The following is a 27,429-nucleotide window of genomic DNA, read 5'->3' as shown; positions in this document are numbered from 1 at the left end:
AGTGGTGAATGCTCCAACACTGGAAGTTTTTAAGAAGAGACTGCCCAGCCATTTGTCTGAAATGGTATAGGGTTTCCTGCCTGAGCAGGGGGTTGGACTAGATGACCTCCAAGGTCCCTTCCAACTTCTTCTTCTTCTTCTTCTTCTTCTTCTTCTTCTTCTTCTTCTTCTTATTATTATTATTATTATTATTATTATTATTATTATTATTATTATTATTATTATTATTATTATTATTATTATAAATAAGAATGGGACATCATATCCAAAGCAGAAAAGAAAGCACACCAAGCTTTACAAAGACACAGACTATTCCCCAAGTGTTTTTAAGCAATAATTTTATTTTAACAAACATACAAAATTAGTACAAACAAAGGGTAATTCCATAGATGGCACTGCTGGGAAGTCAGTCAGGTGCAATTCAGACTGTCTCCTACACCCAGTATTAGAAATTGTGTTAATAGTGTTCAAGAAGCAAATCAATTGGCTTCTTTTTCCAAATAACCTCAGCTCTAAGAACTACCTGGATACCAAACTTTTTTTTTGCCCCTGTCTCCATTAAACCTTCGTACAGCAGGGCAGCAGGGATTCATGAATCCCAACAGGCAACTTTAACAGGAACACAAAAGAGAAGTAAATCAAGTTGAAATAGAAGGCTTTCTTTCTCCCCCAAACATAGTGTGACCTCTTTCAACTTGGCCAAGCTTCCATGTTGGTGTTAAGAGTCCAACACCCATATTCCCCAGCCACCAGGGACATCCAGCCCAGTTAGGAAAGAACAGCTGGTTTAGGAGGTGGGGTGGATTTCACAAGAGGTATGGAGTCTGCTCTTACAATTGTTTTCTAGGAAGCTTTCATAGACCAGCACAGATCAGATTGTGACCTGCTTCTTTCTCCTCCATCTGTTCCCCCCCCCAAAAAAAAGAGAATTCACTTTTACTTCTGTTGAACGGCAAGAGCCACACACAGATGATGAGGGCCAAAATGCTCGTGGTTTGATGGTGGAATTCAAGTCCAGCAAGAACCCCCTTTTATAACTAGAACAACAGTTTCAGGTAAAGCCTTCAAGTCAAGCTTCTCAATAGCCAACTGTCATGTTTTTAATCTTTAAAATTCCCTGGTAGTTCCTCATTCAAGTGCTACTCAGCCTGGACCCCATTCAGCTGCCAAACCCAGATGACATCAGCCAGATGTTCCTCACGTTAAGATACTTTTATAATCACACATGTACAAACAAGGTTGAGGGTCAAGTAATAGTGCCTAAGTATCCCTCTCAAATATCTTCTATTTGAAGCAGGACCCTGAACTCGCTTTCTGATCCAGATTCTCCCCTGGTTTTAGAAGGACAGATCATCTTGAAGCCATGGGTGATGATCTTGAGGTCCTAAAAGTGAGGAATTCCCTTTACATCCATCCCCTTCTTTCAAACTTTTACCATCCATTCTGGATTTAATAGGTTTTTGCTCTACACTGTTAGTCATATTAGTGCTGCAACATCATTTTTCCAGTAGTGTCACACTCACCATTCTGAAAAAGTTCTCCCATCAAGCTTGGATGTGACTCACACTTCCAAAGGGAACGGAATTATGTATCTTATGGAGAACATTTTTTCGTAGGCTTGGGGGGGTGTCAGATGGGGGTCAGGTTCTCTCAAATATTTTGGAAATGAGTTGAGCTCAAAAGATGTTCTTCACCAAGTGCAAAACAACAGTCCTGAAGAGTTGAGAACCCTATCAAGAACAAGATGAGTATTTGGAGGCTCAAACCAAATACTCCAAGGTCAAAGCCATTTAAATTCTGCACTGTTTGCACATTGCAAAGAGAATTTACACATGGTTCCTTGGCCCCTTCTTAGATTTAAGTTAGGACTTAGATTTCTTTTTTTTTTCAGATTAGGAGGTATAATGTGGGAAATAGGTACGGCCACATCGTGCATGAGAAAGAGGTTAGGAGTTGACACCTCAATCTCTTTCTCATTGTCTCTCTGAAATATATCTAATTTTAGGACATCTCCTCAAAATTACAGAACATCGTCCTCCGTTTCCAGCAATCACCTAGGATGGTGGTTCTGAAGACCACCTAAAGGGTTTTGTGCATTTCCTGAAGCTTCATTGACAGAGACGTCTCTGCTGCATTGAATTAATAATAGCATCTCTTTTCTGATATACAAACTGCAGCTAGCAGTTTATCCCCAAAGGCACCAGATATCAAAGAGAAGAACTCTAGCATCATCTAACAGGGTCTTCATAGAGATTCAAAATAGCTTTCCAGCAGAAACCGACAATAGGTAATGCTTTTGAAATACACAAAGGTAAGGAGCAAGATCTCCAACAGGTAGTAGGATGAAGGGCGAGGAGGAGGAGGAATAAAATTGGAGGAGGGATTATAATTGGAACCGACAACACGAGGAACCAATGTTGCATGAGGATGTGGTGTAAATCAAACCAAGAACAAAACATTCTCAAGGGCAAAAAAAAATAGAATAGTTAGACTTGGATTAACCCAAAACAGGAGGTCTGCAACCTTTAAGTAGAAAGATGTTTCTAGGGGAAATCAAGAGGGAGGGAGGGAGTGCAGGCTGGACAGCAGAGTTCCCCGGAGATCCATCTGCAGTCAGATCCACAGGGATTTCAGTTTCGGCTCCCCCGGGGGCACAAAAAGTGGCGTGTGCCTTCTTCGTCTTCCGCACAGCTGAGCGATAAGGTGGCAAGGATACAAACTACTTTTCCACTCCAGCTTCGGCGGTCAGTCCACGGCGTTGCAGATTTGTTCCACTGCAGTGTTGAAGGCCCTGGGTTGGTCAGCGTAGACGTGGTGGGAGGCTCCAGGGATGGCCTAGAGGAGCAGGGCAGAAGAGGAACAGCCATCCAGCTCAGCTAGGGATACAGGCATGGCACATTCACATTGCATTTCGATAGAAACACCAGGAAAAAGAAAAAAACCTAAATCTAGATTGCAGACATATATATACATACACACACACACACACACACACACACATATAAGGTAAAGGTAAAGGTTCCCCCGCACATGCGTGCTAGTCGTTTCCAACTCTAGGGGCCGGTGTTCATCTCCGTTTCAAAGCCGAAGAGCCAGCGCTTGTCCGAGGACGTCTCCGTGGTCATGTGGCCGGCATGACTAGACGCCAAAGGCGCATGGAACGCTGTTACCTTCCCACCGTAGCGGTCCCTATTTTTCTACTTGCATTTTTACGTGCTTTCGAACTGCTAGGTTGGCAGAAGCTGGGACGAGTAACATATATACATATATATATATTGAGGGACGCGGTGGCTCAGTGGGTTAGTTAGGACACTAAGCTTGTCGATCAGAAGGTCGGCAGTTTGGCGGGTCGAATCCCGAGTGCCGCATAACAGAGTGAGCGCCTGTTACTCGTCCCAGCTTCTGCCAACCTAGCAGTTCGAAAGCATGTAAAAATGCAAGTAGAAAAACAGAGACCACTACGGTGGGAAGTTAACAGCGTTCCGTGCACCTTTGGCATCTAGTCAGGATTTAACTACAGTAGGTAAGATTATCAGTGTTATTCTAATGCAGGACACTGCAAACAGCCATTAATGCAGGCGGATTGCCAAGGGCGGCTGCCATCAGAACTGGATTATAATTACCACAGGGAGTGACCATAAGCTAAGTGACCGGTCGTAATTTGAGGATTAACTGCATAGTCTAGCCACAGCTCTAGTTTTGCTTACAAAGCTTGCAGGACTGCTCAACATCTACAGGAAGTACTTGATTTACAACAGGTGATTTAGTGACTGTTCAAAGTTAACACCACCACTGGAAAAAAGAAGTGACTTATGACATTTTTCACAGGTATGACCCTTGCAGCATCCTCTTGATCACGTGATCAACATTCAGACGCTTGGCAAGTGACTCATATTTATGACGGCCGCAGTGTCCCAGGGTCATGCGATCCCCTTTTGCGACCTTCTGACAAGCAAAGTCAATGGGGGAAGCCAGATTCACTTCACCACCTTATTAGTAACTTAACAACTGCAGTGAATCACTGAACAAGATAGTGGTTAAGTGAGCTCTGCCTCATTTTACCACCTCTCCTGCCACAGCTGTTAAGTGCATCACTGCTTAAGTTACTTAAGTTAAGTTAGTAACACGGTTGTTCAGTGGATCTGGCTTTCCATTGACTTTGCTCGTCAGAAAGCCACCAAAAGGGAATTGTGTGACCCCAGGACTGGCCAGTTGCCAAGTGGCTGAGTTTTGATCTTGTGGCCGTGGAGATGCTGCAACAGTCGTTAAGTTTGAAAAATAGTACTAAGCTGCTTTCTTTCAGTGCTGCTGTAACTTTGAAGGGTCATTGAACAAATGGATGTAAATCGAGGACTACAAAGAGAGAGAGAAAGGCAGTGAGAGAAGGAGAGAAAGAGAGAGACAGACACTGAGAGACACTGAGAGAGAGACGGAGAGAAAGAGAGAGAGAGAGAGAGAGAGAGAGAGAGAGAGAGAGAGAGAGAGAAAGAGAGAGAGAGAGAGAGAGAGAGATGGAGGGAGAGACCAAAAGAGAGACAAAGAGAGAGAGAGAGAGAGAAAGAGACAGAGAGAAAGAGGAAGAGAGATTAAGAGAGAGGGAGGGAGGGAGGGAGATTAAGAGACAGAGAAAGAGGGAGAAAGAAAGAGAGAGAAAGAGAGAGGGAGGGGAAAGAAAGAAAGAAAGAAAGAAAGAAAGAAAGAAAGAAAGAAAGAAAGAAAGAAAGAAAGAGGGAGGGAGGGAGGGAGGGAGGGAGGGAGGGAGATCAAGATATATATATAGAGAGGGAGGGGGATACCAAGAGAGAGACAGAGACAGAGAGAAAGAGAGAGAGGGAGGAAGGAGAGAAATCAAGAGACAGAGACGGGGAGAAAGAGAGAGGGAGGGGAGAGAAAGAGAGAGAAAGAGAGAGAGAGAAAGAGAGAGAGAGAAAGAGAGAGAGAGGGAGGGAGAGAGATCAAGAGACAGAGAGAGGGAGAAAAAGAGAAAGAGAGAGAAAGAGACAAAGGAAGAGGAAGAGAAAGTAAGGGAGGGAGGGAGGGAGGGAGGGAAGGAGAGAGATCAAGAGACAGAGAGGGAGAAAAAGAGAAAGAGAAAGAGAAAGAGAGGGAGGGGAGAGAAAGAGAGCGAGCGAGATCAAGAGGAAGAGAGAGGGAGAGAGAGAGAGAGAGAAAGAGACAGAGAGAAAGAGTAAGAGAAAGTAAGAGAGAGAGGGAGGGAGGGAAGGAGAGAGAGAGGGAGAAAGAGAGAACACATTCTGTGCTTGATCTCCATGCTTGCAGAAGCCCCGTTCTCTGGGCCAATGACTTACCATGTCATTAACGTAGCACCCTGGTCGTAGGTCCCTGACTTTCTCCCCAGTGCTGGTATCGATCCAGGAATTGGCTCCATAGATGAGGGTGATGGGCAAGTCACGCCGGATCATGTGGATACGTTCCAACATGGGACGGCGGGCCCATCCTAGGGATTCGGTCATGGCCTTGAACGCTGCCTCCCCACTGATGTGGAGCAAGAAGGAAGGACATTATTATTATTATTATTATTATTATTATTATTATTATTATTATTATTATTATTATTATTATTATTATTATTATTAATTTTATTTGTATACCGCCCTTCTCCCGAAGGACTCAGGGCGGTGAACAGGGCAATACATATTAAAAAAACAAGATACAAAAATTAAAAATGATTAAACAAAATGCCCATGAATAAGTTAAAACACATTAAAAAGTAGGTTAAAACAGATTAGTAAAACCCAACCCCATCCCATCAGGCCAGGCCAGCTTGTTCGAAAAGGTAGGTTTTGAGATCGCGCCAGAAGGAGCGGAGGTCAGGCGCCATCCGGAGCTTGACCGGAAGATGGTTCCATAAATCCAGCGCACCCACAGAGAACGCCCTCCCCCTGGGGGCCACCAGTCGACATTCTTTGACCGGTGGCACCCTGAGGAGGCCCTCTCTGTGGGAGCGCACGGGGCGGAGGGAAGTTGACGCCGGCCGCAGGTGCTCCCCAAGGTACTCCGGACCCATGCCATGTAGGGCTTTGTAGGTCATTACCAACACCTTGAATCTCAACCGGAAGACAACTGGAAGCCAATGCAGCTCACGGAGCAGAGGTGTAACATGGGAGTGTCGGGAAACTCCCAACACAACTCTCGCGGCTGCATTCTGTACCAGCTGGAGCCTCCGAGTGGTCTTCAAGGGTAGCCCCATGTAGAGAGCGTTGCAGTAGTCCAGATTATATGATTTTGCCTTCTGGAGTTTGCCTGCTGGAGGTTTTCAAGAAAAGATTGGATAACCATTGGTCCGGGATGATTATAGACTCCTCATTTGAGTAGGGGATTGGACTAGAAGACCTCCAAGGTCCCTCCCAGCCCTAGGATTCTATGATGTTTATACTAACTGCCTGACCTGCAATTACTGTATTTGTGAAGCCTGAATATTGTCCACTGCATCCAAAGTCCACTCAATGGACCGATGGAGAACGCCACTTTCCCTGCATTTCTTACCGGTAGTTCCCAAGTTACAACCATCATGGAACCTGCCCATTATGCTTGCTTGCATGTCATAGAGGTCATAAAATGTTCGGTCACGTGACCAGTCCAATTTTACAACATTTTTTTTTTTGTGGTTAAAGGTTGTAGAGTGATTTTCCCGTGGGTGTGTTTTGCCGAAAACCAGAAGTGATGGGTTTGGGCAAAACCATCATAAAACACAGTCCCATGACCGCAGGACACTGCAAATGGTCATACACATTTGTTTTGTTTCCAAGTGCTCAGTGTGAGATTTGGTGACCCACGGGGAGGAAGGGACAAATCTTCAGAACTTCAACTCCAGGTTGTAACTTTGAAAGGTCAAGGACTACCTGTATTAAGTTTCATTGGCTTATCACCATCACCAATGCCAGTTATCTTTGCAGCCAGTCCTGAACTATCAGACTGGGATCTGTCCAGGTCTCTGTGGTCCGAGCTCAAACAGGATGCTTCTTGACGGGGCCACAGCTAACCAAAATTTCACGTCGGTGGGCTGGAGGGCTTCCTCACCTCGGTGTCTGGGCATTGCAGTGATAGATGTATTCAGAGATGGTATCGTCATCAAAAAATTTGGCAAATTTCTGCTTAAAATCTGGACGGAACCGCTGGACCAGCCCAGGACCTAGAGAAAAAGTTAGATACTCTAAACACATCATAAATGCATGGCACAACCTAGGATAATCAACCCGTCAGGGCGAGATTCAGCAGTCCTCTGCATTTAAAAGACAAAGGCTACTCTTTTGAAGACAGCAAAGTCCACATTTTGGACAGAGGGGACCGCTGGTTTGAAAGAAGAGGGCAAAGAGGCCATCTAGGTCAAAATTGAACAGCCCTCTCTCAACAGGGGGGGGGGGAATCCAACATCATCTATCTCCAGTCTACAACACAGTCCTTTCAGCAGTTCCAAGAAGGCTCCACACCCATTTGCACTACTCGGGTGACCTTGAGGACACAGATAAATCTCCAGGTGGCCTCAACGGCTCTCTAAAACACAGGTGTCAAACTCAATCATGCAACGCGATGTATCGTGACGTATCGCGACTTTTTTGCCTTTGTGGAGCTGGGGTGGGTGTGGCCTGCACATGACGCATGTGGCCCACAGGCCACCAGTTTGACACCCCTGATCTAAAAGAAGGCCAATGACCAGCTGTCTGCAAGGAGTGTACATCCTTGCATTCCCCACCATCCAGTCAGAGAAGAAGAGGATTCTTGGATGAGAAGCGAAACGTGTTCAAAGAAAAAGAAGCCAAGTCCAGTTGCTTCCTGAAAAAGCACCTTTGGGACATCCATACCAAGAAGATAGTGTGGATGTGTGAAAGAAGAGGAAGGAACATTAGATATCCAGGCACAAATTCAGAAGACATACTGGATGAAACGCTATCTCACATCTGCACCCTTCTCCATTCCTTGCAGACAGCTGGTCATTTGCCTTCTTTTAGAGGGTCACTGGAGAAGAGCCTCATGCTGGGAAAGGCTGAGGGCAAGAGAAGAAGGGGACGACAGAGAATGAGGTGGCTGGACGGAGTCACTGAAGCAGTAGGCGTGAGCTTAAATGGACTCCGGAAGATGGTAGAGGACAGGAAGGCCTGGAGGAACATTGTCCATAGGGTCGTGATGGGTCGGAACCAACTTCTCAGCTAACAACAACAATAGAGGATTATCTGTGTCCTCAGGGTCACTGGAATAGGGCAAATGTATGTGGAGCCTTCTGGCTCCAGAATATTTTGCCCTGTTCCTGTAGCCTGCAATGTTTTCTGGAAATCCGTTCACATTCCTGCGAGGGATATAAATCCTTCCATTCCCCGCCATCCCATCAGAGCTGAAACAGCCTCTCGGAGGAGAAGCGAAACATCTTCAAAGAAAAACAAGGAAGTTCAGTTACCTCCTGAAAAAAACACCTTTGGGACGACCTGGATGACTGAGAATCTCCATAAGACATTTAGCTATGCGCTTTGCAATGAACACCCTTCGAATGGTGCGGGAGTATGAACGCATTTCCAGAAAACATTGCAGGCTACAGAAACACAGACAAACCTCCAAGGGGCCTCAACGACTCTCTAAAAGAAGGGAAGCGAGCAGCTGGCTGCAAAAGAGTGTAAGTCCTTCCATTCTCCACCATCCAGTCCGAGCTGAAGCAGCCTCTTGGAGGAGGAGGCGAACTTGCCAAGTTCGATTCAAAAACTACTGGCCAACTTCACTCACCCCAAGGTCCTGCAACTCGGAGGACAGCCAGAGGGTTGGACCGTCCCAACACAGTTGCTACAGCCTTGATCCAAGTTGGTGCAGTTCGGACCTGAGCTGGATCGGATGGCCGTGTGGGGAAGCCCCAAGGATCCACCAGGATTAGATGTTTCACCCTGGGTCAAAAGGGAATAAAACGCAGAGACACATGATCAAGCTGAGTACGATCGACGTTAGTACGGTAAGCAATATGGGGGGATGTAGAATAAAACAGAAAGTCACGCTGACATAAAGTCAAGCTCTTCTGTTCGCTGAAATATCCCCAGCTGATCGTAGTAAGAACGGCTTTCTTTCACTTCTAAAAGCTACTACGTGCCGCTTCCCTCTTCCCTCCCCACATATTTTTTCTTGCATGTTGCTTCTTTTATTTATTTATTTATTTATTTATTTATTTATTTATTTATTTATTTATTTATTTATTTATTTATTTTTGGGACTTATATGCCGCCCTATCTCCCGAAGGACTCAGGGCGGCTAACAACAATAAAAACAACAATACAAAAGTTAAAAGAAATTAAATAAGCAGCCCCAATAAATAAGTTAAACTAAACAATTAAAATTAAAGAGAAGATGGATTGATTATATCCAGAATAAATATGGGACTAAAAAGTTTCACTTAGCATTTGAATAAGTAGTGGATTTATATGATGTATAACTAGCTTGTAGTTATTTTATTAAGAGTTAAAGTGCGATAGAATTTAATATTTTATTGTTGTTTGCATATTTTAGATTATGTTTGTTTGTATTTTTATACCCTGTATTTAGCTCTGGGAAGTCGGGGAGTGGGGGGGAGGGGAGGGGAGAGTTGGGAAGGTTTGGGGAGAGGGGAGGGGGATGGGAGGGGTTTTGTATTCAAAAATGTACTGTAAAACTTTTCAATTAAAAAAACAAAACAATTAAAATTAAAAACATTTTAAAAACCCTGTCATCAGTCCAGGTCAGCCTGATGAAAAAGGAAAGTTTTAAGGCCGCGGCGAAAGGACCGGAGATCAGGGGCCATCCGGAGCTCAAGGGGAAGTTGGTTCCAAAGTGCTGGTGCTCCCACAGAGAAGGCCCTCCCACTGGGGGCCGCCAGCCGACATTGTCTAGCCGACGGCATCCTGAGGAGGCCCTCTCTGTGTGAGCGTACTGGGCGATGGGAGATCGTTCCCGGCAGCAGACAGTCCTGCAAATATCCCGGGCCTAAGCCATGTAGGGCTTTAAAGGTAAGTACCAGCACCTTAAATCTCACCCGGAGGACAACCGGTAACCAATGCAGCTCACGCAGGAGGGGTGTAATATGGGAGTATCAGGATGCTCCCATCACTACCCGCGCGGCCGCATTCTGCACCAGCTGGAGCCTCCGGGTGGTCTTCAAGGGCAGCCCCATTTTAGAAATTAAATTAAATTAAATTAAATTAAAACCAGCAAATGGGGGCTATCTTGCTAGCACTGAGTCTATGGAAACTCATGCACTGTTCCAGGAGTGATTTAGGGGGAGTGGCAAGGAATGGGAGAAAATGTTTTGAACAAACCAACCAACCTTTAAATGGCCCCCTGCCTTTTTATTATTATTTTTTCATGAGATCTTGGCATTTAGGGGAGCAAACTTTTTGAATGTGCATGGCTTTCAGATTTAATTACATAAGAGGAGCAACAAGTGTTCTATATTAAGGTTGCTAAACAAAGGAAGTTTGGGGAAAGATTTCTGAATTGCTTAGCATCATCTTTCATTCAGCTCTGATAGGTGAACCGTACAAAATGGTTGGTTTTTTCCCCCTTAGTTTTTCTTTTTTTTCTTTTTGCATCTTAAAGTCAGTCTTGATGCCTGGCAATTGCCTCACAAGACCACAACTTTCCTACAAATGATGCATCTCCTGGAGGAAACACAACTGCCATCAGCCAGAGGTTGGCACAGTGTGAGGAGGGCCGCACAATTAAAACTGGGGAGGACCACAGTCCTGGCAGGCAAGAAATGTAAGGGATGAAATAGACAGCATCAAAAGCGGCAAGGATTATGGCATCCTCTTTTATTTTATTTATTTGCATCCTGCCTTTATTATTTCTACAAATAACCCAAGGTGGCGAGCATAACCAACACACTTTCCTCCTCTTATTTTCCCCACAACAACAACCCTGTGAGGTGGGTTGGGCTGAGAGAGAGTCTGGCCCAAAGTCATCCAGCTGGCTTTCATGCCTAAGGCAAGACTAGAATTCACTGTCTCCTGGGGATTGGCTCAAAGTCACCTAGCTGGCTTTCCTGGGTAAGGCGAGACTAGAACTCACTGTCTCCTGGGGATTGGCTCAAAGTCACCCAGTTGGCTTCCATACCTCAGGCGGGACTAGAACTCACTGTCTCATAGGGATTGGCTCAAAGTCACCCAGTTGGCTTCCATACCTCAGGCGGGACTAGAACTCACTGTCTCCTAGGGATTGGCCCAAAGTCACCCAGTTGGCTTCCATACCACAGGCGGGACTAGAACTCACTGTCTCCTGCAGATTGGCCCAAAGTCACCCAGTTGGCTTCCATACCTCAGGCGGGACTAGAACTCACTGTCTCCTGCAGATTGGCCCAAAGTCACCCAGTTGGCTTTCATACCTCAGGCAGGACTAGAACTCATTGACTCCTGGGGATTGGCTCAAAGTTACCCAGTTGGCTTTCAAAGCTAAGGCAGGACTAGAACTCACTGTCCCCTGGGGATTGGCCCAAAGTCACCTAGCTGGCTTTCATGGCTAAGACAGGACTTGAACTCACCGTCTCCTGCTTTCTAACCTGGTGCCTTAGCCACTAGACTAAACTGGCTCTTTAAGAAGCAAAAAAACCAGGCCCACGTTTTAGATCCACTCAACCTGAGATGCAAAAAGGATCTTAGCAAACCATTTGCATGTGCGCAACAATACACACACATGCACACGTACACAGAAGTCACAGGTCACACTCTTATTTATCTTGACTTAGAAAAATCACTTGGGGTCCCAGATAGCTCACTAGATGAGGAAGTCCAAGAGGGGCAAGTGATTGAACCCACAGGAAGGTGATTACCTGTGAACCAGGTAGTGGGCTGGGCTTACCTCTCCGGGTACTGCAAGCTGTACGAGGCTGCCAGGAACCCGCCCAAGCTGTGGCCAAGCAAGATCATGTTGGGGATGCCCATCTCCTCGCGCCAGGCCTCGATGGAGCTCACAAACGCTTCCTCGGCCCCTTGGGCGTCGTGGGGAAACGGGGGCCGGGAGCTGCGCCCGAAACCCAGGAGGTCAAAGGCGTGGAGGGGACGGCGGTGGCTCAGCGAGTCCATGTTGAGGATCCAAAGCCCGATCCCGCCCCCAAAGCCGTGCACCATCACCAAAGGGGTACGACCCTTGCCCCATTGTGGCGACAGCGAGATGGTCCAGATTTTGGCCTGGTTCGGGAGAGGCACATAGCGGGCCACGAACCGGTTCTGGAGGCCTGGGGGAAAAAAGCAGGAGAAACAAGGGGTTTAGTACGTAGGGGCCAAACCGTCTCAAAATCCAGTGGTTCCAGCTGCTTTGAAACCCAAAGGAACGGGAGCGATCCGGTAGAGAACAAGATCCAGGACTAGGGGGGGTGACCTAATACAATACAGGGAGCCCTCAACTTACAAGAAGGGAGCCCAAAAATTCTGTTGCTAAGCGAGACAGTTGCTAAGTGAGTTTTGCCCCATTTTATGACTTTACTTGCCACAGCTGTTACGTGAATCACCGCAGTTACTAAGTTAGTAAGACGGTTGTTAACCGAATCTAGCTTCCCCATTGACTCTGCTTATCAGAAAGTTGCAAACGGGGATCGTATGATCCTGGGACACAGCAACCATCATAAATACGTGTCAGTTGCCAAGCATCCGAATTTTGATGACATGACCATGGGGATGCAGCAAGGGTCATTAAGTGTGAAAAGTGGTCGTAACTTTTATTTTTGCCATCGTAATTGAACTGTTGTTAAGTCGAGAATTACCTGTATCTAAAGGGCTGCCACAAAAAAGAGTGGATCAACCTATTCTCCTCAACCAGAAGGCAGGAGAAGAAGCAACAGATGGAAACTTATCAAGCAGAGAAGCAACCTAGAACTAAGGAGGAATTTCCTGACAGTGCGAACAATTAATCAGGAGAACAACATGCCTCCAGAAGTTGTGAATGCTCCATCACTGGAGGTTTTCAAGAAGAGATTGGACAACCAATGGTATAGGGTCTCCTGCTTGAGCAGGGGGTTGGACTAGAAGACCTCCAAGGTCCCTTCCAATTCTGTTATTCTATTATAAATTCTGTTAAGATCCTTGCCCCCCACCCACCCAAAGACTGCCATCCTTGCTAAGCCAGATTTAGGAAAAGGGATGTTTTTATACCGGTTCCACACAACAGCAAGTGTAAGAGCATCCAAACTTCCCCAAAACTTCAGAATTAGAATTGGAGAGAGGTAAAATGTGAGGTCTTCAAGCAAATTTCCCACAAGCATGCCTCAGATTTTTATTCTGTTGGCTCGTGCAAGGTTTTTGTTGCTGCTGCCGTTGTTATTGTTGTTTAATCTCTGTTTATTTTAAAATCTAAAATGCAGGCACCGTGTTGGGGAGTTGGGCTAACTGAACACACATGGGAAGGTGGTCAGCCAGCTTCTAAGGCCACGAGAGTGAGGTTGCTGCATTTCAAAAGCTTTTGATAGGATTAAAACTTTCCAAGGGGATTCTCCCACTGTCTTCTTTCTGCCACTCAAGAACAGAAGATCTGTCTTCACAAGCAGCTGGAGTGTTGGAAAACAAAGGAAAAATGTTCCACCTTTTTTAAAAAACATATTCGCACACCACCTTAGGCAGCCGTAAATTGATTGTGAGTCTAACAATCCACAATAATCATTTAAAGACATTATGAATTAAACCTAGTGACCACTACGGAAAGTCCTCAACTAACAACTCTTTTTTTAGTGACCATTCAAAGATACAAAAACAGTTAAAAAAAAACCTATCTTATGACTGGTCCTCACACTTATGACCATTGCAGCATCCCTACAGTCACTTAATCAAGATTTGGCCACTTGAAAACCAGCATGTAATTGCAACAGTTGGATGTGATCGCCATTTGCAACCCTCCCAACAAACAAATTCAGTGGGGGAAGCTTGGATTCGCTTAATGACCAGGTGATTCATTTAACAACTGCAGGGATTTGCTTAACAACCATGGCCAAAAAAAAAGTCATTAAATGGGGCGCAGCTCACTTAACAATATCTATGAAGATTCTCAATCATCCAGGTCATGGTTGGCCCAAAGGTGCTTCTTCAGGAGGCAACCAGACTTTCTTTGTTTTTCCTTGAAGACATTTCGCTTCTCATCCAAGAAGCTTCTTCAGTTCTGACTGGATGGTGGTAAATCCTTCCAAATCCTTCCATTCCCAACTGACTGAGAATCTCCACAGACTTTTAGCTATGCACTTGGGGATGAACACCCTTTGAATGGTGCGGGAGTATGAACAGATTTCCAGAAAACATTGCAGACTACAGGAACCATTTGCGCTTCAGTTTGAGATGCAGACAACACGGACTCATCCCCAACAGCCTGCGCCGATCTTCAACCATGAAGGGGCACAAGGCAGAAAACTTCCTGCAGCCAAGAAGGCTCCACATACATTTGCATGGCTCAGGTGACCCTGAGGACACAGACAAGTGGCCTCAACGACTCTCTAAAAGAAGGCAAATGACCAGCTGTCTGCAAGGAGTGTAAATCCTTCCATTCCCCACCATCCAGTCAGAGCAGAAGAAGCTTCTTGGATGAGAAGCAAAAGGTCTTTAAAGAAAAACAGGGAACGTCCAGTTGCCTCCTGAAAAAGCACCTTTGGGACTCACTTAACCACCTTCTTGCTTAGCGATGGGAATTCTGGTTTCCAACTGTGGTCGTAAGTTCGAGGACTAGGTATATTATAGAGCCTTGGTGGAGCAGTGGGCTAATGCCTCAAGTAACACCAGCTGCCTGCAATTAGTGCAGGTTCGCATCCCACCAGGCTCAAGGTTGACTCAGCCTTCCATCCTTCCGAGGTAGGTAAAATGAGGACCCAGATTGTTGGGGGCAATTAAGCTGACTTTGTAATAATGCCGCTTGGGGGGTGTGTGAAAGCCCTAATAAGCAGGCATATACATAGAATGAAGGCTACTGCTAAGCTTGTAAGCCGCCCTGAGTCTTCGGAGAAGGGCGGGATATAAATGGAATTAAAAAATTAAATTAAATATTATGAGCAATGATTAGCAACAAGGGAAAACCTCCATAGGTGCTGCCTACAAAGGGAGCTCCTTGGTGATTCTTGACAAGGGGACAGAAACCCCCCACCCAAAATGAACAGACAAATCATTCTTACACTGCAGGATCCGAGCTTCCACATTCTTGAGGTGGGACATAGATGTGGGCCGCCAGGCTGGCAACCAACCACCTAGCCAGCCTTGGGACCTGTAGGAAGAACAGGAGACCACAAGGAGAACATGATTAGAACTATCTAGCAAACATGGACAAAGGAAACGAGACAGCTAAATAGTCCTTGGCCCAAACAGCAAAACAGGGCTCTTTTCAACAACCTGCTTTCGCAACACTGTGATATCCAAAAGTTTATGCTGTCTCCAGATTGGGAAGCAAAGAATGAGAATAATTACAATTCAATGAAGAGGCTAAATTAATCTTCCCAACTCGGTGGTCCCCAGTTGTCAGGAGACAACTGGACTGTCTTGTTTTTCTTTGAAGACATTTCGCTTCTCATCCAAGAAGCTTCTTCAGCTCAGAGCAAAGTGAAACGTCTTGAAAGAACAAAACAAACAAGAAACTCCAGTTGCCTTTTGGAAAAGCACTTTTGGGACGACAATGTCCTGGATGACCGAGAATGTCTCCATAGACATTTCCCAACTCGGTGTTCTTCAAATACTTGCAATTCCAGCTTTGTTATTAAATGATTACACACACACGTGATACATTTTGGTGACTTACGTCAATTTACTATATTACTCTCAAGGTTATTTTTTGTTGGTTAGGGTTATATATATATATATGTCTTGGCGTATTCAGGTCTTTTCCCGTGTATGATTGAGAGTGTCTTGGCGACATTTCGACGAGGTCCCACTCGTCATCTTCAGGCTGGTGTCTTCGGCTTCGTGCTGAAGATGACGAGTGGGACCTTGTCGAAACGTCGCCAAGACACTCTCAATGGTACATGGAAAAAGACCCGAATATGGCAGTTTGGTAGGTCGAATCCCGAGTGCCGCGTAGCAGAGTGAGCGCCTGTTACTCTTCCCAGCTTCTGCCAACCTAGCAGTTTGAAAGCACCTAAAAATGCAAGTAGAAAAATAGGGACCACTACGGTGGGAAGGTAACAGCGTTCCGTGCGCCTTTGGCGTCTAGTCATGCCAGCCACATGACCACAGAGATGTCCTCAGACAAACGCTGGCTCTTCAGCTTTGAAACGGAGATGAGCACCGGCCGTTTCCAACTTCCACCTATTATGGAGGTTTTTTTTTTAGAAAAAAACATTTTTTAAATTTGTTTTTGAAAAGTAGTGAAGGGACAAAGCAAACACAGAGAATGATAAGGAAGGAATAGGAAGAATAAGAATAAACAGAGAGCCAAGTTTGGTTCAGTGTTAAGGCACCAGGCTAGAAAGCACGAAACGGTGAGTTCTAGTCCTGCCTTAGTCATGAAAGCCAGCTGAGTGACTTTGGGCCAGTGACTCTCTTTCAGCCCAACTCACCTCACAGGGTTGTTGTGGGGAAAATAGGAGGAGGAAGGTTTGTTGGTTAGCTCTTTTATTTGTTAATAGGATAGGACAGGACAGGACAGGACAGAGGGAGGGAGAGTGGGAGGGAGGGACGGAGGGAGGGACAGAGGAAGGAAGGAAGGAAGGAAGGAAGGAAGGAAGGAAGGAAGGAAGGAAGGAAGGAAGGAAGGAAGGGTGTTTTAAAGGCTAAAAGGTGAAACTTACATCAACCCCAACCTAGCAAAACTTGTAAATGTCCATATATATTTCAATTTTATTGTAGGGCAAATAGAAAAAGTGGATCTAGTTTATGTTCATTCACACTTAGTTCCAACTGAAAGACATGTATTTAGCTTAAGCCCTGATTTCAGTGAACCTAAATGAAACCTTTGTAGTTCTAATCTAATCTAAGAAAAACATTAGTGGACTCCAAGAATGAAGGCAGGAGTAAGGGAAAGAGCTAAACAGGGAAATCAGGGAAGGAAGGAAGGAAGGAAGGAAGGAAGGAAGGAAGGAAGGAAGGAAGGAAGGAAGGAAGGAAGGAAGGAAGGAAGGAAGGAAGGCTACTGTATTTTGAGAGATAAATGAAGAAAATGTTCCCAATTTGATAGACAGAAATTAATGTCATACATTTCACTCCATGCCACTTTTTGGAACTGCAATAGGTAGTAGACTGTCCATGGAATCTCACCAATTAACAGATTCTGGTGCCCCCGAGTTTTTCAAGAAGGAAAAAAAGCAGTAGGCTTTCTTTGAAGGATCACGTTCCTTGAAGCTTTAATCTTACAGAGGCTAGGTCCCTTCCAAGCAAATAATGCTTTCTGTGACTTATTGGGAAATGCTTGATAAGTAACTCTGGACATCTCTACATTCATTGATAATTTAATTTAATTCATTTAATTAGAGGATTTAGACCTGAAAGCAGCGTGATACAGTAGTGAAGGTGCTGAACTAGAAAGGTAGAATTTTAGTTTTAAGTATGAAAATCAACTTGGGAAGGCTTTGGGCCATTTTTGCCAAAATCCCTTTTTGGGGTGACTTTTTTTTGCTTACTCTCACCCAGAAGGCCCTAGGCACATTATGCATGATACTCTGAGTTGTACAAAGTAAAAGCAGGAGATAAATAAATTTAATGATCTTTCATCAATTCTCCCGTTTGATTATAGAAAGACAATGCATTGTTTTCCTTTGTTATTAGCTAATTTTATATACCCTTGCTTCTAGTCTTGTCAAGACTGTCAACTATCTTATAACCCCATAGATAAATTCTTCTACTTACAGCAGGGGTCTTCAAACTTGGCCCTTTTATGACTTGTGGACTTCAACTTCCAGAATTCCTCAGCCAGTTTGCCTGACTGAGGAATTCTGGGAGTTGAAGTCCACAAGTCATAAAAGGGCCAAGTTTGAAGACCCCTGACTTACAGTCATCCAGTAAAATATGTAAACTTGGAATCTGAGGCCAGATTTTCTCAGGTTTAGTGTAAAACCTTCAACCATAATCCAAGAAAGCAGAACACTAAGCTACCAGCCTTGAAAAACATGGATAATCCATCAAAGTCCTCTCTGGCTTTGAAATGTCCACCAAGTCATAACCAACATTATTCCACACTTCATTCTGTAACCTCAATGTTATCGACTTTCACCATTTTGGTGAAAGGAGGTTTAACTCGTTACAGATAGTCCTCCCTTAACAACGGCTCACTTAGTGACTGTTCTAAGTTACAATGGATCTCCTCAGAGTTAATTAGACCTGGCTCTGGAATTCTGACAGTGACAAATACACACACACACACACACACACACACACACATACACACTTGCTGTCATGTAATCACATTTTGGGCGCTCGGCAACTGACTCACACTTATGGCCATTCGCGTGTCCTGTGGTCAAGTGCTTGCAAGTTTTGGCATTTATTTTACTAGTTTCCAGCGTTAACCTCTGGCAAAAAAAAGTCTTCCATTGAAGAAAATGGGTTTGCTTAACAACCCTGGTGTTTGTGTAACAACTGCAGGGTTCACTCCATGACTGCAGTGTTTGCATAATGACTACGGGGGGGGGGTTGGGGGGTTGGGGGAAAGGTCGCAAAACCAGGCGGTGACCTGCTTAATGACTGCTGTGTTCCTGGCTCAAATTTCAGTCATAAATCAAGGCCTACTTGTAGTGAGCTTCAAGGCAGATAGATTTGAATCCAAGTCTCTCAGCCTGAGGCTTCCTTTTGAAGAGGACACCACAATCCATTATATGAGCGGCTGTGGTGGCCTAGGGGTGAAGACGCTCGCCTCCCACTTGGAAAGTTGAGAGTTCAATCCTAGACACTGACAGATGTTTCTCTATCAGGGCGCAAAGAGAAAATATCTGCTGGGAACTCCACATAGGCATCAGGAAGGTCATCCGGCCAGTAAATGCTCACCCCAAAGCAGGGGATTACAAGGTCTTAAAAAGAAAAAAGAAAAACCTCAATCCATTATATGAGTCCCAAAGTGGCACCATCGCTCAGGGCAGAGATGGCGAATTTTGTCTCCATCCTTCCCCAGCTGAATCCAGGAACTGCACTGGTGGGTGGAAAATGCATGCACCCCTGCACACAGATGCAAACCTCTGCAAGTGTCAGCCAGTCGGTCAGAAAGGGGGGTCTTCCACGCAGAGACACAAGTGTGGCAAGATGTGTGCAACAGAGTCTTCCTTCTTTATCTCTCGCCTGTTCTTTCTATCCAGTTTGCAGCAGGGGGGGAAAAGGAAAACAATGAAAGACTTGTGCTACAATAGAGGAAAAGCTGTTCCTGCGGCTTTCAGGATGGCAAGCATACAAATGAAGTGAACACTCAGTTCGGACATGCACCCTATTGAAACTCTGAATGCTGAGTTCAACAAGGAAGGAAGGAAGGAAGGAAGGAAGGAAGGAAGGAAGGAAGGAAGGAAGGAAGGAAGGAAGGAAGGAAGGAAGGAAGGAAGGAAGGAGGGAATGAGGAGAAGGAAGGAGATAGAAATGAGAAGGAAGGGAGGGAGGGATATGGGAATGAAAAGAAGGAAGGAAGGAAGGAAGGAAGGAAGGAAGGAAGGAAGGAAGGAAGGAAGGAAAATGGGAATGAGGAGAAGGAAGGAGATAGAAATGAGGAAGGGAGGGAGGGATATGGGAATGAAAAGAAGGAAGGAGATAGGAGGGAGGGAGGAAGGGAGGGAGGGAGGGAGGGAAGGAAGGAAGGAAGGAAGGAAGGAAGGAAGGAAGGAAGGAAGGAAGGAAAATGGGAATGAGGAGAAGGAAAGATAGAAATGAGAAGGAAGGGAGGGAGGGATATGGGAATGAAAAGAAGGAAGGAGATAGGAGGGAGGGAGGGAGGGAGGGAGGGAGGGAGGGAGGGAAGGAAGGAAGGAAGGAAGGAAGATGGGAATGAGGAGAAGGAAGGAGATAGAAATGAGAAGGAAGGGAGGGAGGGAGGGATATGGGAATGAAAAGAAGGAAGGAAGGAAGGAAGGAAGGAAGGAAGGAAGGAAGGAAGGAAGGAAGGAAGGAAGGAAGGAAGGAAGGAAGGAAAATGGGAATGAGGAGAAGGAAGGAGATAGAAATGAGAAGGGAGGGAGGGATATGGGAATGAAAAGAAGGAAGGAGATAGGAGGGAGGGAGGGAGGGAGGGAGGGAGGGAGGGAAGGAAGGAAGGAAGGAAGGAAGGAAGGAAGGAAGGAAGGAAGGAAGGAAGGATTACAGAGAATGAAGGGAGGGAGGATCAGAGAGAAAGCTGGACAGATAGAAGGAAGAAGTGATGGATGGAAGGAAGGAAATGAGGAAGTTCTCTATTTTTAAAAAGAAGCAATTAACCAGTGCATTTGAACACTCAACATCCACAATGGAGACCAGCATTTGTTAAGAGAATGGCACTCAATTTTATGACCTTTCTTGAAGCAATTCTTCAGATAATCATTGCAGTTAAGTGAGTCGCTCAGTCATTAAGCAAATCTGGATGAGATGCTAAAGCTTTCAAAAAAAAAACAAACCAAGAAAGTCCAGTTGCCTCCTGCCAAAGCATCTTTGAGATCTCCTTTGCCTATCACGGACTAGGAAAAAAGATTACATTAAAACAAGGGAAGTGGCTCCCCTTCTCACTTCCAAAATCAATCCAAGCATGCACCAAAAAAAAAAAAAGCCAGCCAGCCAGCCAGCCAGCAAGAAAACAAAGCTATAGTGTTACAAATCCATGCCAGGGGCCAAACTGAAAGCTGAATGACTGATTTTCTAATTTCTGTTGAATCCCTTCCGAGTCCTTTGTCCTTGGAGTTAAGGGTCAATGTGAACACAGAGAAGATACTCTTACATCATCTTTCTAGGGACCCAACTGCAGAAAGTCAAACCCTTAATCCCTCTCTTTCTAATTCCCCTAACCACTTCCAGAAGTTTATTATTTATTAACACACCCGAATATAAAAGCTCCCTTTTTTATCCAGTATGAGATGACCTTACGTATCTTGTTCTCTGATCCAAAACAGCTCAAAAATGCCTTGGAGCTAACGAGAGTATGTTGTTGTTGTTGTTATTACCATCATCAACATATCACTGAATAACAGTTGGAAGGGACCTTGGAGGTCTTCTTAGTTAGCCCCCTGTTCAAGCAGGAAACCCTATGTTTGTCCAATCTTTGGTTAAAAGCCTCCAGTGATGGAGCATCCACAACTTCTGAAGGCAAGTCGTTCCATTGATCAATTGTTCTCACTGTCAAGAAGTTTCTCCTTAGTTCTAGCTTGCTTCTCTCCTTGATTAGTTTCCATCCATTGCTTCTTGTCCTGCCTTCTGGTACTTTGGAGAATAGGTGGACCCTCTCTTCTTTGTGGCAGCCTCTCAAATACTGGAACACTGCTATCATATCAACCCCCCTATCCTTCTTTTCATTACCCTAGACATACCCAATTCCTGAAATTCCTAAAGAGTAGAGTAGAGTACAGTACAGTACAGTAGAGTACAGTACAGTAGAGTACAGTACAGTAGAGTACAGTAGAATAGAATAGAATAGAATAGAATAGAATAGAATAGAATAGAATAGAATAGAATAGAATAGAATAGAATAGAATAGAATATCCCATTTATCCTCCCATTTATCTCCGAAGACTCAGGGCGGCTTACAATATAAGAAGCACAAATCAATGTGCTTAGCAATAGAATAGAATAGAATAGAATAGAATAGAATAGAATAGAATAGAATAGAATAGAATAGAATAGAATAGAATAGAATAGAATAGAATAGAATAGAATAGAATATCCCATTTATCCCATTTATATCCCTCCCTTCTCCGAAGACTCAGGGCGGCTTACAATCTAAGAAGCACAAATCAAATCAATGTGCTTAGCAATAGAATAGAATAGAATAGAATAGAATAGAATAGAATAGAATAGAATAGAATAGAATAGAATAGAATAGAATAGATCTTGGAGGTTTTTTAGTCCAGCTTCCTGCTGAAGCAGAACCTATACTGTCTCAGACAGTCTCTTCTTAAAAGATTTCCAGTGATAGAGCGCCCATGATTTCTGGGGATAAGCTGTTCCACTGGTTGATTGTCCTCACTGTCAGGGAGTTTCTCCTTAATTCCAGGTTGCTTCTCTCTTTGATCAGTTTCCAACCATTTTTTCTCGTCCTCCCCTCTGGTGCTTTGGTGAACAATGTGACCCCTTCTTCCTTGTGACAGCCCCGCAGATACTGGAACACTGCTATCATGTCTCCCCTATTTCTTCTTTTCTTTAGACTAGCCAAACGCAAGTCCCGCAGCCCTTCTTCGTATGTTTTAATCTCCAGGCCTTTGATCATCTTAGTTGCTCTTCTCTGAATTTTTTTCCAAACTCTCAACATCTTTTTTTATGATATGGTGACCAAAATTGACTGCAGTATTCGATACATTTGTATCCCAGATTTTTACAAATAACTCAAGGTGGCAAACGTATGAAACCCACCCTCCTCCTATTTTCCCCACAACCACCACCCCGCGAGGTTTTAAAACAACGCACAACACTGCAAAGGCCTCTGAGCATACGTGGAGGATTTTTCTCCCTTTCACCAAATACGGCAAGTCCCCAGCCATCAAACTGGCCTTGAAAGAGCTACATCACTTCCCAGTTTGGCTTTTACCCTTAGAAATGAAACTGGCCTGGACTTCACAATTTGTCTAAGGCTTGGGCGGAGGAACTAGCAGACTCTAAAGGATTCTTCCTGAATTCTTTTTTTTATTTAACCAGGGAGAAAAGTCACTTTTTCCGTACAAAGAATCACGGAAATCCTAGCAACAGAAAATAATTTGTAGGGCAGTGCTTAATCTCATTTATTGAAACCCAAGGACACAGATCCAAGCTGCCTGCCCTCCTTTCTTTGCCTTCAAACTGTTTTGGCCACGCTTTTGTGGTGTTTTATTTCGTCCATGCTAGTCCCCAGTGCAAGGCCTCTTCTTGGCATTATCTAGAAGCAGGCAGAGGATAAAATCAGCTGCATTTCAATCTGCCTTCTTACCAGCCTGCTTGTGCTGACAAAGGCAAGCTTAATCCCCAAACCTTAACACCCAGCATTACGGCTGAGAAATCAAATATGGGAGATTACAAAGATTCTTTGAACGAACCATATTTGATCTTCTTTTATCAAGTCTCAGAGCCTCGCAGGAAATCATCCCCAATTCACCAGGGCCTGGGAGTTTGTCACCCATAATAATAAATAACAATTATTTATAATTGGTCACACACAGCCAGCCAGCTGCTTAGACTGGATCTGGCAGTTTATCACCCTATCGAGCTCTTCCAAAGAACCTGGCTTAGGCTAATGTTGTTTGATAATATTAAAGGTATTCATACTTTAGAACAATTAATCAGTGGAATAACTGGTCTCCGGAAGCTGTGGGTTCTCCAACACTGACTGGAGGATTTTAAGAAGAGATTGGACAACCATTTAGGGCAGGAGTCTTCAAACTCGGCCCTTTTATGACTCATGGACTTCAACTCCCAGAATTCCTCAGCCAGCATGCCTGGCTGAGGAATTCTGGGAGTTGAAGTCCATGAGTCATAAAAGGGCCGAGTTTGAAGACCCTGATTTAGGGTCTCTTGCTTTTAACAGGGGGCTGAAATGTCCCTTATTCTCAAGTTGTTCTGCAAGTTGTTCCAAGTAAAGCTGCCTTTTGCAATTGCTGATGCTTTTGTCAATGCCCACAGTATTCAAGTGATGTTCCAGATGTTTTAGGATTGTATCCAAAGGGCTTATTACTAGTGGTACTTATTACTAGTGGTACGCAGTGGCTCAGTGGGTTAGGATGCTGAGCTTGTCGATCAGAAGGTCGGCAGTTTGGCGGGTCGAATCCCGAATGCCGCATAACAGAGCGAGCGCCTGTTGCTCGTCCCAGCTTCTGCCCACCTAGCAGTTCGAAAGCACGTAAAAAGTGCAAGTAGAAAAATAGGGACCACTACGGTGGGAAGGTAACAGCGTTCCGTGCGCCTTTGGCATCTTGTCATGCCAGCCACATGACCACGGAGACGTCCTTGGACAAGCGCTGGCTCTTCGGCTTTGAAAGGGAGATGAGCACCGGCCCCTAGAATCGGAAATGACTAGCACGCATGTGCGGGGGAACCTTTACCTTACTATCTTTCTAAAGTATTTTTAAGAGTATTTTTTTCCTCCTCATTACTTTATAAATGACTCAAAATGGTGAACATAGCCGATACTCCTTCCTCCTCCTCTTTTCCCTATAATCACAATCCTGTGAGGTGGTTTGGGCTGAGAATGAGTGTCCCAAAGTCACCCAGCAGGCTTTCATGCCTAAGGCAGGACTCGAACTCACCATCTCTTGGTTTTCTTTCCTTAAACCACTAAACCAAACCAGCTCTCTTTCATTCTTTTAGCCTGCTTTTTTTTGCCACAAATCTTACTACTTCTATTAGCAGGTCTTTATAGTGTGTTATTTTCTCCAGTTTTTTTTATTCTGCTGTCTCCAGGCACTGTCAGATCCAATATCCAGACCTTTTTTTTTCTTTCTTATCAACAATTTTTAAGCATAGCATGTTATGCAACAGGTGTTTGTCAGTTTGACTTCTGCAGTCCCAGAGCATTTTCACTTCTTCATTTTCTATCACTTTATCACCATCATCATGTTTTAATAGCCGCCCACTCCCAAAGGCTAATTAAGGTTGTCACAGTTTGTTTTTTCTGCTTGTTTTTTTCCCCTTTTCTTTCCACCACCATTATTATTAGAATTCGCCCTCCTATTTGCAGCAGCTTTGCTCAGCTATCCTGTTATTTCAATTCCTGCCGGCTGGGAAGTTTTGTTAAGCTGCTCGGGATAGTTTTGTAACCGTGACTCAGGATTTAAACAGCGGCGAGCGAGCAAGGAAGCAGAACACACCCCACAACAAGCTGTGCAACTCGGAAGGAAGTGAAGGTGTTAGAGATGGCATCAGATAGGGAAAAGGTAAAATGCCAAGAGAGCCTTGCTGAGAACAAATGGTGACAAAATGACAACCATCAAAGAAGCCAATAGAACAAAGGCATGCCCACCAGCCCACCCACCGAAAACGCACAGCTACACAACCCGGGGCCTAAGCAACAATCCTTTTACTCTGCTTTCTCCTTGTCATCAGCCCCGACTTCTGATTATTATTATTATTATTATTATTATTATTATTATTATTATTATTATTATTATTATTATTATTATTATGGGACAAGGGCCCTCCAGATGTGGCAGGCGACCTGATGCTTCCTCCTCCCCCCCCCACACACACACTTTGGGGGACACCCCTCCCCAGGAAACCCCAGAAAGGCGGGGCAGCCCCACGTCAGCTTCTTCCACCACCACCACCCACCCCACCACCCCCCCGGAAACCCGGACCCCGACTTACGACGGCTCAAGGTCTTCCTCCATGACTCCTCAAGAAGGAACGCATTGCAACAGCTGGGCGGGAAGGCGGGGTCGTTTAGAACGGGGGCGTGTCCAGTTTCTGGCAGGGGCGGGGCGGGGCTTGCATTTTATGAATGGGGGAGGGTGGGCGGGGGGAAAAGGAGCGGTTGTGGAAGGTTCCTGCTGGGTTTTGAATGGAGGGAAGGGCGGGGGCGGGAGGGAAGCTCCAAAAGAGAGCGCGGCAGCCCTCTCTGGTGCTACCCTCCTGCCTGGCGGGACGGTCAGTGAGAGGGAGGAGGAAAGAGGGAGGGGAGGAGGAGGGAGGGAGGGGGGGGAGGCATCACAAAGAGAGGGGAGGAGCCTGGGTGGCTTGATTGACGGGAGGGGACGGGGATTGGCCCAGCTGGGAAGAGATGCTATTGCAGCCTGAAAAAGGGAGCAGCGATCCCTGCGTCCTCTGCCAAGGGAGGAAGCGGCTCGATCAGGGAGGGCTAGGCAACCTCGGCTCTTTTATGACTCATGGACTTCAACTCCCAGAATTCCTGAGTCAGCATAGCTTACTCATAGCTGACTCAGGAATTCTGGGAGTTGAAGTCCACGAGTCATAAAAGAGCCGAGGTTTGCCTACCCCTGGGCTAGGCAAACCTCGGCTCTGTTCTGACTCGTGGACTTCAACTCCCAGAAAACAGTAGTAATTTATTTGTACTGCTTTGCCAAGAGGAGGTGTGTCACGAACACGCAAGTGCAGTGGACGCAACTTAAATCAGGGGTCTTTCAAACCTGACCCTTTGATGGCTTGTGGACTTCAACTCCCAGAGTTCCTCAGCCTGCGTGCCTGGCTGAGGAATTCTGGGAGTTGAAGTCCACAAGTCATAAAAGGGCCAGGTTTGAAGACCCCTGACTTAAATCATTAATATTCTTTATATTCCCTATTGCCGTTGCAAATTTATCTCCCACCTTTTTGCTCGTTGGCTTAGTAATCAGGCTGTTACAACCTGTCTGAAGTGCCTAAAGTGCGTGCATTATTCCCCCGCCTCTAGTTACATCTTCCATTCCTCAAATTCTCTTGCCCCCTGCCCTTATTTGAAATTACCTTTTATGGCTATTAGTTCCTAGGGCAGGGGGTCTTCAAACCTGGCCCTTTTATGACTTGTGGACTTCAACTCCCAGAATTCCTCAGCCAGTATGCCTGGAGGAATTCTGGGAGTTGAAGTCCAAGAGTCATAAAAGAGCCGAGGTTTACCTACTCCTGGGCTCGATCTTTATGTGTGTGCGAGAGGCAGGCTTAGTGTCGATGGGAGATTCTCAAGTTAGCCAGGTCATCTTTGTCCCTAGGTGCTTTTTTTTTCCAGGAGACAACTGGACTTTTTTTTCCCTTTGAAGACGTTTCGCTTCTCATCTAAATTAAACTGACTTTGTAATAATGCCGCTTGGGGTGTGTGTGAAAGCCCTAATAAGCAGGCATATACATAGAATGAAGGCTACTGCTAAGCTTGTAAGCCGCCCTGAGTCTTCGGAGAAGGGCGGGATATAAATGGAATTAAAATAAAATAAATAAATAAATTTTTAATTTATTTTATTGGGGCTGTTAATTTAATTCTTTTTAACTTTTGTATGGCTGTATTTGGTTCACATGGTGTGGTAGGATGGAGGGTTTGTTGTCACTGTGTGTTGGGGGGAGAGAGCAGGGGGGGGAGGCTCAGCTAATCTCAATGTACACATGTTGTACTTTGACAATAAAGGTTTATTATTATTATTATTATTATTATTATTATTATTATTATTATTATTATTATTATTATTATTATTATTATTATTATTATTATTATTTTATTGTTGTTAGCTGCCCTAGGTCCTTCGGGAGATAGGGCGGCATATAAGTCCCAAAAATAAAATAAATAAATAAGAAGCTTCTTCAGTTCTGGGGACAACCATGAGCTGGATGACTTGAGAATCTCCATAAACATTTAGCGATGCATTTTTGGGATGAACACCCATGAGAATTTCCGTAAACACGTAGTTAATGCTACTTCATGCTTTTATAAAGTATATTGCCAATGGTTTTTTTTAAAAAAAATATTTTTACACAT

The 27,429-nt window shown here is 44.8% G+C and overlaps 1 protein-coding gene across 2 annotated transcripts; it reads right to left on the bottom strand.

Moving 5' to 3' along the window:
- Nucleotides 1-321: 321 nt before the first annotated feature.
- Nucleotides 322-25,483, bottom strand: LOC308676195 ((Lyso)-N-acylphosphatidylethanolamine lipase-like). Of its 2 annotated transcripts, XM_081341965.1 has the most exons (8): nt 25,341-25,428; nt 19,086-19,196; nt 15,107-15,195; nt 11,824-12,199; nt 8,734-8,888; nt 7,042-7,153; nt 5,310-5,496; nt 322-2,835 (listed from the first exon to the last, which is right to left on the bottom strand). In XM_081341965.1, exons 3-8 carry the CDS (start codon nt 15,144-15,146, stop codon nt 2,746-2,748), a joined length of 960 nt encoding a protein of 319 aa, XP_081198091.1. In that variant the 5' UTR covers nt 15,147-15,195; nt 19,086-19,196; nt 25,341-25,428; the 3' UTR covers nt 322-2,745. The 2 variants fall into 2 exon arrangements, with proteins under 2 accessions (XP_081198091.1, XP_081198090.1); XM_081341964.1 differs by lacking the exon at nt 19,086-19,196 and having other exon boundaries at nt 25,341-25,483.
- Nucleotides 25,484-27,429: the final 1,946 nt, after the last annotated feature.

The sequence above is a fragment of the Vipera berus genome (assembly GCF_964194415.1).
Source record: "Vipera berus genome assembly, chromosome: W".
NCBI lineage: Eukaryota > Metazoa > Chordata > Lepidosauria > Squamata > Viperidae > Vipera > Vipera berus.
This window is presented reverse-complemented; position numbering and strand designations above follow the sequence as displayed.

Excerpts from the sequence above, each read along its gene's own strand:
- LOC308676195 (XM_081341964.1), bottom strand. The coding sequence starts at position 25,363 with ATGGAGGAAGACCTTGAGCCGTC. Across the intron at positions 15,196-25,340 it reads GAGGAAGACCTTGAGCCGTC|GTCCCAAGGCTGGCTAGGTG; the intron begins GTAAGTCGGGGT and ends TTCTTCCTACAG. Across the intron at positions 2,836-5,309 it reads GGTGCTACGTTAATGACATG|GCCATCCCTGGAGCCTCCCA; the intron begins GTAAGTCATTGG and ends CTGCTCCTCTAG.